Below are 18,753 nucleotides of genomic sequence, written 5' to 3'. Positions count from 1 at the left end.
GATTATTGAAATATTGCTGACTTAATTTAATTAACTGGAAAAATACTTTAATAGAGTATGTACTCAATTTATGAAAAGAAACCTTCTTCATAGCTTATCTAGAAACTAGACAGGTTGGGTTTTGGGGTAAAGCCACTCGAGTGATTGGTGGTGCGGTGTGATTTGGAATTCTCCCAGCGAGCTTGCATTGCCAGTCATTGAGGTATTCGATTCCTTTAATAAATGTAAACTCCACGTGCCAGCGGATGCTCGAAAATGTGCGCCCTCGGCGAGCAAATTGTTAGTGACCAAAGTGGCCGCCTGATGTCGTTGGAGGTTGGCCAGCTGGTACTTCGTGTTTTTAAGATTTTACTCTTGCTTCTTGATTGCTGCGCCGGGCAGATTCGGTAAAAATTCGTGCCGATTTCGGGCAAAAATGGGAGTTTATTGGTCCTCGTATAGGGAGCCTGAAAGGTTCCCTGATATTACCAAACCACCGACCTTCGACCCCATGTTTGGTTTTCCGAATGGCCGAAAACCAAGAGGTGAGAATTCGCCGACAACTCGGACCAAACCACTTCAGCCAGCTGAAAATTAATTTAACATAGTTTGGCAAATTATAATTTTAGAAAGTACATGTTAGTAAAGAAGTCAGAATTGGAAAAAATGATGTCATTTTTTATTCAAATTTCATTTCTTTTTGGATTTTTCAACCTCGGTGTGTTCTTATATGACCTGTATTTTCGTGTAAAATTGACCTTCAAAGTAGTTCAATTTTCAATTATTTCAGAAATGATCGCCTCACAAGAAGAAATGGTAGCAGCAAAGTTGGAGCTTGATGAGCGAGACTACTGTGCACACAAATTGATAGACTTCCGCAAATGCAGATCAGAAAACTGGCCCTGGGTTGCAAACTGCAAACATGAGAAGCATGAATACTTGACATGTCAATTTGACGAGTAAGATGATCAAATTTTTTGTTCTTGATTTTCCTATGAAATTCCGATGGTCTTAACATGACTATTTATTTATAATCATGTAATGATTATGAAATGAAATGGTATCACAATCATATAGTACAATAATTAAAACATACATTTAGGAGTTAGGAGCCTTCAATATTTTTCAATGCAATTTTTTATTATTGTCAGGTTAAAATTTATCTTCAACATTACCCACATATCAAGGATTTTTTTTTCAAAATCCAAACCATCTGACGTAGAACCTCATTGCAATAAGTGAGGGATATTTACTAATCTATCAAAGAGGTAATCACTGCCCATAAAAAGATGCATAAATTATAATTTCTAAAAAAAAAACTACGCTGTGCTAGTTCCTTTTGGTGTGCTATTGAAATGGATTTTACTAACTTAATTTTTTTTCTAATTTTAGGGTCAGGCTAAGACAAAGTCTTATCGGCCTGTGCCCTTTGTTAGTGGTGCAGAAGGTACCATAGTTACCATACCCAATTGTCAGATTAAATCATTTGTTTTTAATTTCTGGCCACTTGAGAAGCAATGCTACATCACCTTCATTGATCCTAGTTACCTACATTTTAGAGTCCAGCCTCCTATTGTATAGGAATTTTTAATGGTAAATTACAGACTTGGAGCCCTGGTGAGATATCCCAGATCCAAATTCTAAAATTATGACTTTTTTGGGAATCTGCTGTTTCAATAAAATTATTATCCTTTTGTCAGTTCTTATAAAATTAAAGTCAACAATTTGTTTTCAGCTATGTGCTCAGAATGAAGGAGTACGAAAGGGAAAAGAGATTGAAGGCGCGCCAGCACAGAATCGAAGCAAAAACGAAGTCCATCGAACTGGCCGAATAAACTGTAAATTAGTGGATCACTTGGCTGGGCAACCAACTTCTTGACCTGCCGTAATGCTGTTTTGAGTAGATGCTGTCACTGTAAATTAATAAATCCAAAATGTCAAAATGTTAGTTACAATTTTGTAAATGTTCTTTCCATTGAAAGCCAAGTTCAAGATTTTATTGAGCTCTTTATTTTTGGTAAAAAAAAACGCAGCATAATCGGGATATGATACAATCTTGATTAAGTGTGTTTGGACCAAACAGCATTTCCTACCTTCATGCTTTGTACCTTCTATTCGAATCCTTTGTCTAATTTTAAATACAATGGACCAGTAATCACATCCAATATCAGAGGCAGATACAAAACAAAAGAACTTCTCAATTTGCAATTTGAGTGTTTTATGATTTAAAAAAAGATAATGTATCTTCCTCACTTAAATTGCTAAGAGTCACAAAACAAACGGCAATCTTTAAGAATAGTCTCACCAACATATTATCTTGAGGTTACCTGAAATATTTATGCCATGTGCTTTTGATTCCTAAATACATTCAGGTCAAAGCAGGCTAGAAACCTTAAATCTAGTTTTTGAACTGTATAATGCATAAAAATTATTTATTAACCTTTTTTCCAATTTAATGATTTCTGTTCACGTTTATAAAATAAGTTGCTTTTAGGTGTAGCTATTTAGATTTAGAGCACAGGTAAAAATCTAAAAATCTACTCAATCATATATTCGTGATTCCTTAAAAAAATTAAAATTCTTCGATCTGAGTTTGGCAAGACAAAATTTGGCAATATATTATATTTTGTTGTATTACTGACAATAGTATGGAAATGCAATAAGGCACACATAAGGAAGAAATTTCAAATTCGTCTCAACGCCTAGAGAATTGACGAAAAAATAGTAGTCTTTTTTTTCTTTCGAAGAATCTTGCATTTTTTTTTTCAAATATAAATTAAAATTAGTAAATAAAAGGTTGAATCACAAACACTGGCACTTTAACGCACGTGTTCTTAGGCAGCACACAATGAGAAAAACTCCATCATCTCCAGTATGGGACCAGTAGAATTAAGTACATATATAATGAGGGCGCGAATGCATGTATATATAATGGGCGGAAAAATACTATGTACAGTACAAACTACAAGGTATCGGATGAGTTATTGGGTTGGCATCACCGGAGAAAAGGCGCGGGCGGGGAAGCCTGGAAGCCGCGCAGGCTCACTGAGTCTTGATCTTAGGGGTTGGGCCCTCGGCCGCCGGGGTGAGCACCGGGGTGGCTGCCAGGGCGGGTGCGTTGTGGACGCCCTTCAGGGTGTCGAGGGCATCGATGCTCTTGGGCCTGTTTTCGCGGCGGTACGCCTTGATGTAGAAATCGAGGAAGAGGCCGAAGAAGATGCATGAGTGCACCACCAAGAAGGCCGAGATCAGCTTTGGGTAGCTGCAGTCCGACGAGAAGAGCGCGTTCGCCGAGTGCACGAAAACCATCAGGAATTGAACCTGCGGAAACGCCCTCCAGGTGAGTACAAAACACATATTTTATCATGAGCTAGGCTTTGAAATCCCTTCCCTTGCAATCGAGGTTCTAATAAGTATGTAATCTTGAAATTTACCTAACTACATAATCTTCAATTTTAATTTTTTATGCTCAGCGCATTTATTTATTGTCAAATTAAGTCTTACAAGAGAAGAGCAAGAAATTATTGGGGGTTATTCCATGCTAAGTTAGCACCAGCAAATCCCATAAGAAAGTTAGCATGTGAATTTCCCCCAATTATTTCTTTTTATGTGTTATAGTTTAAGCTTTCCGATGAACTGCATACAAAAAAATATTACATCCAAATTTGAATGTTATGTATGAAACAAAAATCTCAATTTGAGGGAATAAACAAAAAAGTAAATGTATGCATACATGACATTAATTTCACTGAGGGCGTACATTGTTATTTTGCATTTTTTTTTTTTTTTTGCTTTATCTCGGCATCGTTACTCTTTTATTGCATTAAATTATGGTTGTGTGATATGGTGTGATATTGCATTTTGTTCTTTCTGAAAAAAAAAAAATACCCTCAACCATTTTTGCGCCAACTGGGTCTAAAAAAGTGCAGACGCAGATATTTGAAAAGGATTATATTTAATCATTTGAATTATTTTCGCGATAAGTTTTATTTTGTATTTAATCTTCGGTTACTTAATTATTGCTCTTGCTAACATCGCATTAACTTGCTAAACAGTAAAAAGCTGCAATCGATATTTATGTAAACACGAGAGTCAAAGTGAGTTTATGCCGTGCTTTGTGAGAGCAAAAGAACGCGGTCGATACTTTAAAGCAACACACATTTGAAGCGACAAATTAAAGCAAGCGGGTGATCTGAAGCCCAACAATGTCGGACAGAACTAATTGAATTCTTGTATGAATGAATTAACGATTAAGCATTTTTAGATAGTTTTTTAGCAAATCATCATTTCATTTTTGAGCTAATAATTTTCATTTTTTTTGCAACATTATAATATATTAATTAACTATCTAATCCTCTCTTGGAATACAAAATTTAGTTTATGTTTCAACTCTCAGAGAAAAATAAATGCATGAAATAAATTGAGCTTGTGGTCGGATGAGAGTGCTAATAATGTTTTTTTTTTGCGTTCAAAGTAAAGCAAATTGCATAACTGCAGTGGGCAGTGCATGTTTGCTTTGAATAGAACCCATTGACGGATTATCGCTTTTGACAATCCATCACACTGACATTTACATTTAACGTTGCTCGCGCGCTGCACAACTAAGTGAGCAAAAATACTTATATGCATAGCTAACGCGATGCAGTTTCCAAACAACCGTCGCGCATGTTGATTTTACTGAATACATTTTCTGTGTCTCAACAATTATTGAATCTATCCCCATGACAACAAGACATGACTTTTTAATTTCTATCTGCGAAGACAATAATTTTTTCTTTTTCCGATCAATTTTGATTTCAAAAATTTAAGAGCTATAATTTTTAATGAAGTACATAATGTTGAACTCGGAGATATCAATTCAATTTATTTTCCTCCAAACTAATCAGGACTATCAACTGTGATAAATTGGTTGACAGAAAAAGCAAACAGTGCTAGTGAACAACTCACTGAAGCACATTTTACATTTATCAACACTATTTACACTTTTCATTTTAACTGTTTAAAATGGCAATAACTTGCTTTTTATAATGTAAATTACTTACTTCAAAAAAATAATTCAAATGAGTATTTGGCCAACTATAAAGCCCATTTTCACCTCCAATGATGAGCTTAATTTTTACTACGGATTGAAATTCTGATTCTAATGATTGTTCTTACCAACTGTACAGTGGTGAGATGCTTTTTCCACCAGATGTATTTCTGGTACTGAGGTCCCATCGCCGTCATCATGTAGTAGAAATACATAATAACATGCACTAAGTTGTTAATCAAGTTCGAGAAGGTCCCATGACCACCTGAAAAGATGAAAAAAAAAAAACAGCATCAGCCGTTACAGTCTTGGTAAAGATCGTATCAAATTTTTTTTATAATATCCCCTTTTTTGCAGACGGGCAAAACTTAAACTGCATGTCACTGCTCATGTGCGTCACAAGAAGCACAATTTTGAGTCTAGTATTTTGGCAAATACGCTATGATGCAATAAGAAAAAAAAGGTTCAAGCGTCACGATTTGATTTGCAAGTCATTTCCCTAATTTATTTATAAGTTTATCCATTGAAGCTCAAACCAATATTTCAACAAAACGAATCATTTTTGTCGCAGTAAAAAATTACCTGCAAGGAATCTGACGAGGACCCAAGTCATGATGGGAGTCATTGAGTGATGGTAGACATGGAGTAACGAGATTTGGTTGTTCTTTTTGCGCATCACAAAGAAAAGCTATAGCATAAAAACATATTATTACTGTTGCTACTTTTCAATAATTACCTTTTTCTTAAAATTATAGATTTAATGCAATGCATTTTTTTTTTTAATTTTTACTTACGGTATCCAGGAATTCAGTTAGTTTGGAAATGTAGTACCACCAGCAAAGCTCAGCCATCTAAAAATTTTCAATCATTAAACCTTCCGTTAGCAAATTTTGATTGTATTTCTCACCCTCATGGCTACAGGACTATGCGAGTAGTCCACTGGTTGACAAGAATAGCTGTATTCGAACAGCCAGCCACCCATCAGGTGCTGAAAGTAAAGATAAAATTTATTCATAAAATTTGATCATATTTTTTCAATTGAAATGTTTGTTAATAAAGTCTTGTACTTTGTTATGAACTCAAATGATTATTTTAGAAAGGATTTCAAATGGGAAGAAATGGACATGATAAAACGTAGGGATTTGAATTTGATTATTTTATGATACTTTATTTATTGTTATAGAATACCTCAACTAGAGATGCTAGTTGTGATACCCTTTTTGCTTTTTATTTAATTTTTTTTTTTTTTTTTTTAGGGTCAGGCCAAGACTAAGTCTTGTCGGTCTGTGCACTTTATTGGTGGTACAGAAGGCACCACCCAATTTTTCCATTTGCTCATTTTTCCAATTTTCTATTTGTAAATTATTTATTCTCCATTCAATATACAGTCATGTGAATACAAGGCTAGCTAAAAATACTATTAATATTACTATTTATTCTTCTCGGTCAGTTATTATTATTATAATTATTGATCTTTATTGACTTACAAAAAAAAAATAAAAAAATACATTTGAAAAGAAACACATGACTCGAGTAAAATGAACAACAACAAGAGGCGAGGATCCAAAGGACAATGAATTCTGAATAGAGAGTAAATAAATAAAATTATGTTTCACATTTGCTCGTTTGGTCTCAATTTCAAGACAAAGGTTTTTTTTAAATTTATATTTTACAAATTAAATGCTGGCCAAGTAAAACTACTTGAAATAAAATCCTCCGTATTTTTTTTACTAATTATTTAAGGTATTGAAAAATGATTAAGATTATTTGTTAAAACCTGCAAAAATGTTTTAAGTGCCAGATTTCCCAAAAAATCTATTAACTAATCGCATATTTTCAAAAGAATATAAATATTGTAAAATATGGCAAAAGCAATTAATTATCAGATAATTATCAATTTCTTGTTATCTTGCCCTTCATTGGCGGAGCAGAGGGCACGTTCCATTAGCGTCCAATGCCAAAAAATTTTGAAACTCAATCTTAATTATTGAAGGTGAAACGCCCCTAGTTTTTTGCCTATACGTGGTTAATTTTGCGTCAAGGTATTTTTTGCTCTTTGCTCGTGACGGCTGCCAGCGGTGGAGAGAGAAAACAAAAGTGAGGCAGTTTATTGTCTCCATGCTGGTGCGTTGCACTGATTCGTGTTTTCCTTTCATCTCCACGGCCATTTCCGACTGAGATCAACTTGTATTTTTTTCTTAGCCGTGGACGCGAGGTTACTTAATTAAAAGCTTCCGCGCGTGGAAAAGTACACGAAGCCAAAATAAGACCCATTGCGATATGTCTCGCGGCACACATAAAAAACAACATTTTTCTGTGAGGAAAAAATGATAAGTAATTTATAGCAAGTGAATTGCCTCTAAATTTTGGCCAAGCCGGAATTTTCCTCAAGAGCGCGCTAAAGTATCCGACCTTTGGAATTATGTAACCTGCCATGATGCACCGTCCGAGGAAAATAAGCTGACGCACTAGCAAAACCAAAAAATTTACTCCATTAAATGGCATAACATTGCATTATGCTTATAACTCTCAAGAAGAATAGGTATGAGAGAACTTTCACTCTTTCTGCACCAAGTTCAAGATCAGAGCACACATGCGTGCGCACAGAGTAAGTATGCTTTTATGTGCTTTTATGCAACAATCGCTTAAGTGCTCTCGGAGTGCACTCCGACCGTCTAGAAATCTAATTATGCAACCGCGCTAGAGTTGATCCAGGAGCCATTCTAATTATCATCCAGCGACGGGCTAACCAAATGGCAATTTAACATTACTGCTACTGATTTGAAAAAGCAGTATATTAAAAAATCAAAATAAAATTTGCTAAATCAGGTTATTAACAGAAATCACCACTGCCTTTTGGAAAAATTTATTTTCAATTTAAAAAATACGTTGAGCTTTTTTGTTATGTAATAAGTTTTTTTGCACACATGAATATTATGAATTCTCCTGTATCAATAATTGGCCAAATTTCTGGCTTATAAGAGTAAATCAAATATTTTTTTTTATAAAATTATAAATCAAACTTCTCTACATGTTATATTATGTATGTAGTAAAATTCATTTTCGAATGACCTTTAAGATTAAGGACCATTCCAAATTTGCAATGACAAGCTATATCCTTTCATGGAAATGCGTCCAGTCATTGTCGCAATCCACAACTAAACTTTTTTACTTTATTTGAGAGGACCTGCATCCCGGATGCGACAACATCTTTGGAGAGACTCGCATTTTAGCAACACAAAAAATTCGCATTGCGTCTTGCAAATTCAGACCTTCCTTGCACGAGTAACGATTAAATTATTTTCATTCACCTCGTAAAACATGGCGGCGCTGTAGATGACCTGGGCCGCGTTGTACACGATTAGCACCTCTCTGAGCTTGAAAGGCTTTCTGTTGTCCATAAGGGTGGGTCCCAGGATGAGCACTGTGTAAAGGTAGCCAGCCACCATCACCAAGGTGGGGATCGGGCTCGACATCAGGGGCCAGCTGCTCGTCCTGGGGTCTAGAATTAATAAATGATTTATGATTATATATCTGGTCATATTTGACATTAAGCGATTTAAATAAATTAGACACCGTTAAATCAAGATTTCTAAAACGAGCCTTGCAAGTGTCTAAATTTACTAAATCCAGACTGGTTTACGAGCTCACTGACACAAATCCACTAATAAGTGACATTATGCAAAAATTTAATCTAACAGAAACCTTAAACTCTAAAAAATTCATTGAAAACTTTTTATTTAAATTAACAGAAATTGATAGTGCCTTTTACAATACTCCGGCAATGGTTGCCGAGTTATGGAAAGAAGCGTGTTTCGATAAAAGACATCTACACACTAGGTACGCCGTACATGGTTTTCACCATCTTTTGTGTAAAAATAAAGAATACCATACAAGTTCTAGAGATAGCTGTATCTACAAAAAGTGCGGTGAGAAGATTAAATTTTATCACTTCATTGAATGTTTGAAGAATGATTTAAATCTAACAAAAGTTTCGAAAACTCTGTAATATTCTCGATCTTTTTTATATTTCTTGATTGTCGTTTATTTTTGTATTTTGGTTTAGTAGCACACCCAATGGTGTACAATAAATACTTTCATTCATTCATTATATAAATTAGCGTATTTTGCGAAAAAGTATTTTCAGCTTTTTCTGTACTTTGTATGTACAGTTTTTGTACTGTGTATTCATGACTCATGACTGTATCGAATGGAGAATAAATAAATAAATGGGAAACAATTAAAATTTTAACAATTATCATATATTTTAAGCTTTGTCTCAATCATATGGCACAAGTTGCAAATATCAACTCGAAAAATATTTTTTCACCGGTCATGAAAACCTGTTGGCGGTGCGAGATTCAAATTAAAGGTTAGAGACCACTTTGTCTTGGCGCCCAAGGTATTCGCATTTGACTGCTTCTTTTTACAATTTTTAATTAGCGCGTGGAGATGGAATTTAAGCAGGTGCCGCTCGAGATCTCAAGAGAAGCAAACGAAAAATTTCTATTCACAGTCCAATTCCACGCGATTTATTTCTGTGCTTATTTGACTTTTATCCGCAATAAAAGTGAATTAAGTTCAGATTGCTTCTCTATTGTAGACGAGCTTGAGATGGTAAAATAATTATAAAGGATAGTAATATTAATCCCTGCTTTTTTACAAAAATTATCACAAAATTACAACCATCAGTGAAAAAAATGAATTCCGACAGTATAATGAATTTTTTGTAGAAAATCTGGTTTAATATGAGAACTAATTCACTAGAAGGTGTTTCTCGCCATATGGAATTACAATTTTCTTTTGAATATGTAAAAAGCATTAACGAGCTTTTCGTGAAATATACTTTTTTTGCGCACGTCAGTTTATTCACTCGAGGATAAACTTTCGTAATGACGATGTTAGATTTACTCAGCAGAAAACGCACACATCGAGCCACATGCGTCCGGTCAGTCGCTTCAAGGTGCACGTTGCTCTCAAAGAAATGCTGTTCGACGGACCGGCTGAAATGATTCAGCACAGTTTCAATTGTAATTTGGCACTTTTTTGTACACGTCAAGGACAGTTAAAGGTAAACTCGCGCCGAGTCCAGATCCAGCGACAGGTGAATGCGTTTCGCACGTTTTATTCGTTTCTCTGCCAAATTATACAGTCGGTAAATGGGTGGGTTTCTGGAAATATTTTGCCAAAATAAATCCATCACTTGCTGAAAGGTCACTAGGACTTTTTCTGCAAGTCCACGCTCCAACAGCTTAGGCATTGAGGTAGATTTTCCGCGCTTGCAGCAATAAGGCATGGATGAGGGATTTCTATTTGTTTGTCAGCGCTCACTTGTTTTGCAATGCTTCAGCCTCATAATTTGCGAAAGATTGAACCAACTCTTTGTCTGATTGAATTTAAAAATAAGTCAATTTAGAGTATGAGTTGATTTGTGAAGAATACAGAAATTATTATTTGCAAGTAAATAAACATGCGTGGGCAGAGCGATCTGCTATCGACGCTCATGAGCGCGAGCGCACGATTTTTTGAATTTTGAGCGCAGTGCTTATTTTGCGCTCAAACCAGCGATTTAAGCGAAAAACCTCAAATCTATTGTTTATTCTCTCGCAATAAGTAAAACAGGAAAAATTAAACATTACACTGGGAGATAATTGGCAGCCAGCTCAAGTAACTACTCATAGGCTCAATTGAAAACCAAAATATTTATCTAAATATAGGCAACACTTTTTTTTAATTAGATCGTTAGTATTTCCTAATTGATTTTCTGCCAAAGGCAAGGTTTCCTTTCTGATCAGAAATCAGAAGGTAATTCACAAACTGATAACATTCCAGACCCCTGAAACATACTAAATTATTACTAAAATTTACATTTCAAACGCGGAAATTGAATAATTTTGTCAAAAAAAAGAGTGTTTGCCTGGATGAAGGAAAAATATATCAGCCTACAAGACGCGGTGATCCTTAAATTCTGAGGGTCGGGTCATCGCTTAAAGGTTTGCACATGGATTTCGGATTCTTTCGTTATCGGCCTACTTATGGCGACTTCTGAGGAAGTGACCGTGACAGCGAAATAAATATTGGGCCACTGCAAGCAAGAGTCAAATGCGAAATTAACTCACCGCTGATGTAGTCCCAGTAGTTGAGGCCGTAGTCGATGACTTCCTTCACTAGTTGCGCCATAGCACCTGTTTGATTTTTGTTTGCTGCGTGTAAAATAAATTGCGTGCGAGGAGCACTTTCCGAGCCGGCCTCGACACTGCACCAACCAATCGCCGAATTTCACCACCTGCAAATAAAACACAAAAATCCGATTCAATTGAAATAGGAAGTCAAAAACTAAAACATGGCAAGAAAATTCAATGGTGCGCATGGTTAATGGTAGTTTTTTTATAATTTAGGAATTCAATAAGTGATTATTATTTAATAATCATTTCTTGTATATACTGAGTCATGGACCGTAATGGTTAGCAAAAAATTTCGGTACTGTGCGACTGCCTCAATGCGTGTAAACACAAGTTACTTGCTTGTGAATAGTTATTTGTGACACACTGAAAATCGATTTAATTTTGCTCAGACTGTGCTGCAATAGAGCGCCAGAAGTTTTATTGCTACTAATAGTTTGAAAATATGGGTCAATTGCTATGAGGAACTGCTAACTTGATTTTTATTTTTGCAACTATTTTTATATCGTCATTATAACTTTGTTACACTTAATAAATTTATCTCAGTGGTTCCTTTATCTAAATTACTGATTTACTCTCGCCCTCACATATAGGCAAAAATCAACCCAAGTACTATTTATTTGTCCAATTTTTATGAATTCATTTTTTAAACAAATTATTCATTTCCTTTATTCCCTCGCAACAAGTCAAACAAAAAATGGAAAAGTCACATTGGGAGAAATTTGGCAGCCAGCTCTAGTAAACAACTTTTACTAAAACTCATAGGCCCAAGGCCCAATTTGGAAGCAAAAGTATTTCCAAATTAAACCAAGCCCTAAGCCGAGCTCGAGTCATAAACAGGAAAAATTTTTTATCAAAGAATCATATATTCTTTCCATGCACTTTTAAAACTGAGGAACCATACCATTTTTTAACGCAGCTGAAAGGGAATTCCACTGATTCTTGATTCGGAAAGAAAAACTTTGTCGCCTGAGAGCTATGTGCAGTGCATACTTTTGGTAGAATTAAACATTGCTCGCCGCCGCCGCCGCCACTATTATTATTATTATAGTTGTTTTTATTGTGTATTCATCCTAGTTACAATATCATTGCATTCAATATCTGAAAAACAATTGGAATTGTTGGAGAAAGCGGCTACCAATTAGCAAGAATTTTGCTAAAATATCCCAGATATAAAGACCCTATCCACCGCAGTGAGCCTCGGTTAACTTTGTTTTTGTTCTTATCACGTATCACAAATTTTGCCACATAGGTAGGCGTTGCAGAGGGTTGGAAACTGTTCCACTGCGCTAAAATCCTGCCCATTCTTTATCCTCGAATGAACAAAATATTAGAATCTTTACTTGAAGCATTTATTCGCATTTCGCATAAAGTATTTATTTTAGTTTAGGTGTCGGATATATATTTTTAAAGAATGATTTTTGCGCAACGACGAGGAGACAAAGGCGCGCTAATCGGCACATTAAGTGCCGCCGAGCATGAGTGCACGCCGTTTTTTAGCGTTACAGTGGCGTTTGATATAATTTGATGTTCGCTATTAGTGAAAGGATCGCTTGTAGGATTACACGGTGTCTTTTGAGCATGGGGAAATGAGAGATGCGGTAATCGCGGCACCAAAACTCCATTTCGGACGGTATAGAAGTGCAATAACAAGAGCATTTTTGTACGCCATAAATTTGATTCACTTTCACTGTGGAAGGCAAAATTGGGTCTGTTATTATTATGAATTAACAAATAAATCAATAATTTAATAAATAAGCGAACTCAAGGCAAGCTCACTATAGCGGATGTTTGTATCTCGGAAGCTAAAGCAAAATTTTTGCTAGTGCGTTAATTAATAACTTAAATTATATGACGTTCAAAAAAATATAGAATGTGTTGTTGACCAAACGCGCAGAGTTGACAAAATGCATTATTTGGTAAAAAAAAAAAAATTGGCCTAGTGTTTTCACTTTAGACTAGAAGCGATTTACATTTAATTAGACATATGCTTGATAAAGAAGGTCAAGTTGCAGTAATTTTGGAGCTACATTATAAAATTCCGCCACTACTGTTAATAAAATTGCACAGTCGGTTGCTAGGTCGATCAGAGTGGGTCCATAAGGCACGCTTACTTGAGTATAACAGCTTGACTCTCACACTCGATTGACCCCGTATGTAAACAGTCTATGTGTCTGTCAGTTGCATAATTGCAATGCACCTAGATACTTGAGATTGTACACATGGGCACCGCCGCGCGGGACGTCCTTGAAAACCAGTTTGTGAGCACCAGAGAGTGCAGCATTTCAATCCATACATAATTACGCACAAATATAAAACTGGCGTGTCTGCCGTTTGATTCTGTGAACGTGATAAAAAAAAAATACTTCGGAAAGCGTCAAATTTTACGCATTTTAATTTTGAAGATGGGCTATAAATATGAAGGATGTCACTGGCATTTTGTTAATTTTTTTTTTTGGTCAGGCCAAGACAATAATAGCGTAAGAAAATTAAAGACGGCAGCCTTGAAAAGTGCGCCAAAAAACACGATGTTGCCAGGATATTTTCGCCTAATTAAATTACTCATTGCCATTATACTCACCTGGCATTCATATCATATGAATCCACAAAGCCCACTTGTCACAACGGACCATTGAAATAAAAAAAAACTCTTTTTTTTAGATCAACAAGCAATAATTTTTATTTTCGGCCCACGCTTTTCTTTTCCAAAATTACAAAAAAGCTAAAACTAACCGAATTCTCAAGTTTCCTTGCACGCATAAGTAAATCGAGAGAGTGCAATCGAGTTGAATGAATAACTTTTCCCAAGCGGCGCAACCTTGAGCTCGTCTCGTCAATGCACTTTATAGACTTACTTTCAATCTCTCGTTGCAGCAATTGCAGATTATTCACTCCCTTTGCTTCGCGCGGACAATTAATCACGTGACGATTTTATGCAGGCGTTTTATTTTTCACGCTCTAGAAACGAAATTTGGCCGCGACAGCAAATCTTAAAACTGCATTCGGCGGAATTATACCATTTGCGTGCGTGGCGGAGCTTCCTCCTTTATTCGTCCGAATTTTATTAAGCCGGGCGCGCTTTCACTGTCAAGTCAGCGAGTACAAGAGCTAAATTTTGCAGGCGAAATATTATGTCACAATAGTTCTTAATTCAAATTTGGGCAAAGCAATTCATTGAATATTTATACAATTTTATTGAAATGAAAATCTTGAAAATTTGTGTTGACTAATATTAGTTATCAAATGCATATATATGGAGAAAATTTATAAATAAAAAAAAATTGTATTTTTGTACGTGTTAGTTTATGAACTAATAAAATATACTATGTATTAAATCAAATCGACGAGAAATGTCTTGCAAAATCCATAATACGTATAACCTATATAAATATGCATTAAAATATTATAAAAAGTTTGATCCTAGCTATATGATTAAATAAGAATCATGATAATATAATAGCTAAAAATGATCTTTCATCCATTTTTTATTTCCATTCTTTTTTTAATCAATAGTTGGAACATTTGAGGAAGTATAATCATTGTGTCAAAATTTTTTTAAACCAGCGGCTCGTTATCTTTTCTGCGAGTGCTTTCGGGCTCAAGAGGACATTAAATAAACTGGAAATGAAGCGATCGGCCTTTTCCTCGCTGCAGAAAATTGTTTTTATTCAAAAACAAATGGCTCTACCAGTTTCGGTCACGGTCTGCGACCCTATTTCATGAGCAAGAAAAATACAAAAAATCAGCAAAATTGAAAAAAACCCACATTTTAGCTAACTAAAGAAAAAAAATGTTAAAATGTGGTGTTTTTAAATTTGCTGATTTTTTGCATTTTTCTTGCTCATGAAATAGGGTCGCAGACCGTGATCGAAACTGGGTAGAGCCATTTGTTTTTTAATAAAATCAATTTTCTGCAACGAGGAAAAGCCCGGTCGCTTCATTTCCATGGTCATCTCTTCGAGTGTCAACTTTTTTTTTATTGTTATTGTCTTCAAACAAATTAAATAAACTGCCTTGAATTAACGAAGGAGACAAATCAGTCACTTCAGCTCCGAGTTATTCACTTATTTTGAGGTGCAAATCCGCTTTGCTGCGGGATAAAAGTGTGACGCAATTGATGCGGCAAAAAGCATCAAACCACGTTTCATCAGCTATGACCAAGCAAGTCTGCCGCGAGAGAAAGAAAGAATTGCATTTTATATTCTTTGCCGTGTAATGGCACACACGCATGACGTAAATGGATTTGCCCAAATCACGGTCAACAGTCCAATTAGAAGGAGTGAAATAACATGTCAACCCGCAAAGAAAAGAATTCAGAATCGCGACCTCCTACGCGCCGAAAATGGCAGGCGTGAGTGAAGCGGCCTGCACATTTTGAAATCGGCCACCGAGACTTTTAACGACGAGTGTTTGCTCGCTCTCTTCTCTTGTGTCAGCATCAGCACGCCATTGTTCGGGTGATGTATTAATTGCGCAGGAATCTATGTAAATCCGCATTGACTAGGAAACCACGTTTCATATTTGCTTAGATGACCGCGAATTTCAAGGAGTGCGAGCTTCTGTACCTGTGCCTACTTTTGCCGTTTATTTAATATAATATACAGTTCAACAGCAGTCAAGTATTTGCAATCAGACACATTTTCCGTAGTATCAAAAGCTGTATACAAAACGCAAATGCAAATTTAAAAGATTTATTAATTTACTTCACGGTCAAAAAATAAATTAGTAGTTGTTTTTTTTTAATAATATTTCATGAAAAAACCCAATAATTTTTCTAATGCAATGTAATACAATAACTTTGATGCACTCAATCCTTCAAACCGAGAAGTATTAATAATATCTTATGATTAAAACAAATTTATATTATGTTCAATTCTTATCTTTCTAATAATTACATGAAAATTTATTTGTTTGAAGAAGTAGACACTCGAGGAGATGATCATGGAAATGAAGAGATCGGGCTGAAAATTGTTTTTTATTCGAAAACAATTTTTCTGCTATGAGGAAAAGCCCGATCTCTTCATTTCCATGAAATTTTATCCCCAATTGTTTAAGTTGTAGGTCTCAAATTGTTTTAAGATAAATTGAATCCTATCATTTTACTAAATCTTTGCAACTAGGGCGCGTTGCAATGAGTAATTACATCGTGGCGACGTCTCATAAGTCGATAAAGAATTATAATAATTTATTTATTTTAATGATAAATTTGACTCTTACCTGAACGCGGAGTTTTCGGCCAACAGTGTGGAAGATGTTGGGTTTTGGTGCACTTGAGGAGGCGGAGGCAGGTGTGAGTGTGGCGTCCTGGATGAGACTACGTCTGGATGTGGCTCCGGTGGGCGCACCTGCGGTACCTGGACGAAGGACCCCACCACCAGAGACTCGGAGAGAGCCAGCACGGCCCTCCACTCTTTTGCTTCTTGGTACACCACCTTGACTGACCTTGGCTGCACTGGCAATGGCCAACATTTTCGCCCAGCATCAGGAAGCTTGCCTGAATTTCTTCCCTCACCAAATATTTTGATCTGATCCAGTTGGCTCGCGGGGAGTCTCATACGTATGCTTTTTTTCTCTCTCTTGATGGCCTTGTAGTAAACCTATGTTAAAAACAAACAGGGGCGCTTTTAGTTTATGTTTCGTTTGCCAAATAGGTATTATTTGTTCCCAGTTGTTCCGTGAACATTTTTCATTTCACACAATCACGCATACATGATGTGATCTGTCGTCTGTCAATCGTCTCAAGATTCGCAAATCTTTCCTGATTCCTTTATGCTGCAGCGTTTTTCATTATATGATATTGTTATTAAAGCTTAATTCATGTACTTTTCATTTTTTGTATCGATTGAGGAGAAAAAATAATTTTTGCATCACAAAGAAACCTTCAAATTTCCGAATTGAGGGATTTAATTACTATTATTATTTATTTGTTTAGATTAATTCAATCAGACAAATTTTTAAAGTAAGTTCAATCTGGAAATTTAAAATTATTGAACGAAGGATAATACACGTGCATCTAACAAATAAATTTGTGGTACAACAAAAAACTTAATTTGCAACTAAATTTGTGTAGATGCAATATGAGATATTATTATTACACAAGAAATAAAAGCATTATCTTCTTCATTATTAATTAATAATTAATTCATGTATGAATTTCATGGTATATCCTGGATGGATCCTGGAGGACTAAACATGTTCTAAAGACTACTGTAAATAATCTTCTCTAGCAAAAAGAAAAAAAAAATTGAATTGAATTGAATTGAATTGAAGTCTCGATCCAAGTTGAGGGGTGTCTTATTTACATTAACAGTTTTTTCAGTTCTTTATTATTATTTAGCAAAAAATAAAAAATAATAATAAAACACACTGAACTTATGATTAAAAGTGACAAAAGGCTATTGGGGGTGATTCTCTCCTGTGACGATACGACAATAGAAGTAAATGTTTCCTCATTCGGGCCGATTATTATTTGCTCATTAAGAGTAATTATTGGCAAATTGTAAGTCAGACTTACCACAAAAGAGCAAAGTTTAATAACTATATTTTGAATTTGACTACTTTCTTACTATTTTTTTTTTTTGCAATTATATTTAATGTACTAATAGGAGCCAAATTAGAATTAAATGCAGCCATTTTTATTTAATTATTATCAGCATTTATTTTTATGCATTGGCAGTTGGCACTGGACTAAATTGAATTATAATAATAATGTAAAGAGAATAAAAAATATTAATATTTAAAAAAAAAATCAAAAAATGTGAATACATGGGACTGTTAGATTATTTTGCTATTCAATACGTGTTTACTTTTTATCTTTTGTATGTATGCAGTTAAAACCAAACAATGAATTCTAATCGAGGCTGCATGAGTGCATAAAGGAGATGCGTGGACCACTTTCGCTATTCGAGCTGCACTTTGTATTCAAGCAAGCCTTTACAATAATAAACGGCCCAGGTAGGTCAACACGCTGCTGTGTCGCCATTACGCCTTAACTCATGACGTTTGAATCAATCCATGTAATGCCAGAAAATTTCAGTTGTTTCCACTGCCAGGGGCTAAGAAATTAATTCAAAAGTTGACAAGAGATTAATTTGAAATGTAGCTTGCGCTATTGAATTTTGAAAACTTAAAAAATATTCCTGCAGCAGTGAGATAATTTTTGAAATTGTGAGAATTTTGTGGTGGATTGAAATCAATTCCCTTCACTCACAGGAAAATCAATATCCAATTTTGGTTTGCGACGTCCTTCGCTCCAAATCAGTTGCTCCGTTTTTGCAAGAGGGTGTTTGTTGTTTTTTTATTTGTGCTGATTTTTATCGGTCAGTGAGTCGACCGTGCAGTGCACGCGAGCACAATTTCATCTGACCTTGGATTATGAGGGAAAATATTGCATAAACGGGGAACATCTAGCATAATATTCCGCGCAACGCTGACCCAGCAGCGTGATTTCACTATTTCAACAAGAACACCGCTCATTCCTCACCGCTTCAATTGCTCCAGCAGCGCTTTTCTCTCGCCGCCGGCCGGTCGCACCTTCCTTCATCATTTTTGCAATTTTTCGTC

General features: G+C 35.5%; 3 protein-coding genes across 3 annotated transcripts in view; 2 read left to right on the top strand and 1 right to left on the bottom strand.

Moving 5' to 3' along the window:
• Window positions 1-330: 330 nt before the first annotated feature.
• Window positions 331-1,973, top strand: LOC132194892 (NADH dehydrogenase [ubiquinone] 1 beta subcomplex subunit 7). The gene is made up of 3 exons (XM_059616482.1): window positions 331-524; window positions 770-938; window positions 1,715-1,973. The coding sequence occupies exons 1-3, from the start codon at window positions 416-418 to the stop codon at window positions 1,812-1,814; spliced, it is 378 nt and encodes a 125-aa protein (XP_059472465.1). The 5' UTR covers window positions 331-415; the 3' UTR covers window positions 1,815-1,973.
• On the bottom strand, window positions 1,952-16,760 carry LOC132194884 (elongation of very long chain fatty acids protein 7-like). Its single transcript, XM_059616467.1, has 8 exons — window positions 16,408-16,760; window positions 11,128-11,294; window positions 8,320-8,510; window positions 5,916-5,996; window positions 5,803-5,859; window positions 5,591-5,696; window positions 5,137-5,273; window positions 1,952-3,300 (listed from the first exon to the last, which is right to left on the bottom strand). The coding sequence occupies exons 2-8, from the start codon at window positions 11,186-11,188 to the stop codon at window positions 3,022-3,024; spliced, it is 912 nt and encodes a 303-aa protein (XP_059472450.1). The 5' UTR covers window positions 11,189-11,294; window positions 16,408-16,760; the 3' UTR covers window positions 1,952-3,021.
• LOC132194882 (elongation of very long chain fatty acids protein 7) overlaps window positions 3,049-18,753 on the top strand; it is a 31,684-nt gene continuing 15,979 nt past the window's right edge. The window contains exon 1 of the mRNA XM_059616464.1: window positions 3,049-3,319. The gene's annotated coding sequence lies outside the window, so the exon portion shown is untranslated. The remainder of the gene's footprint in view (window positions 3,320-18,753) is intronic.

Source organism: Neocloeon triangulifer, unplaced genomic scaffold (genome assembly GCF_031216515.1).
Source record: "Neocloeon triangulifer isolate White Clay Creek 2 clone unplaced genomic scaffold, ASM3121651v1 ptg000008l, whole genome shotgun sequence".
NCBI classification, from domain to species: domain Eukaryota; kingdom Metazoa; phylum Arthropoda; class Insecta; order Ephemeroptera; family Baetidae; genus Neocloeon; species Neocloeon triangulifer.
The sequence above is the reverse complement of the archived record's forward strand: the minus strand, read 5'-3'. Positions and strand labels throughout refer to the sequence as shown.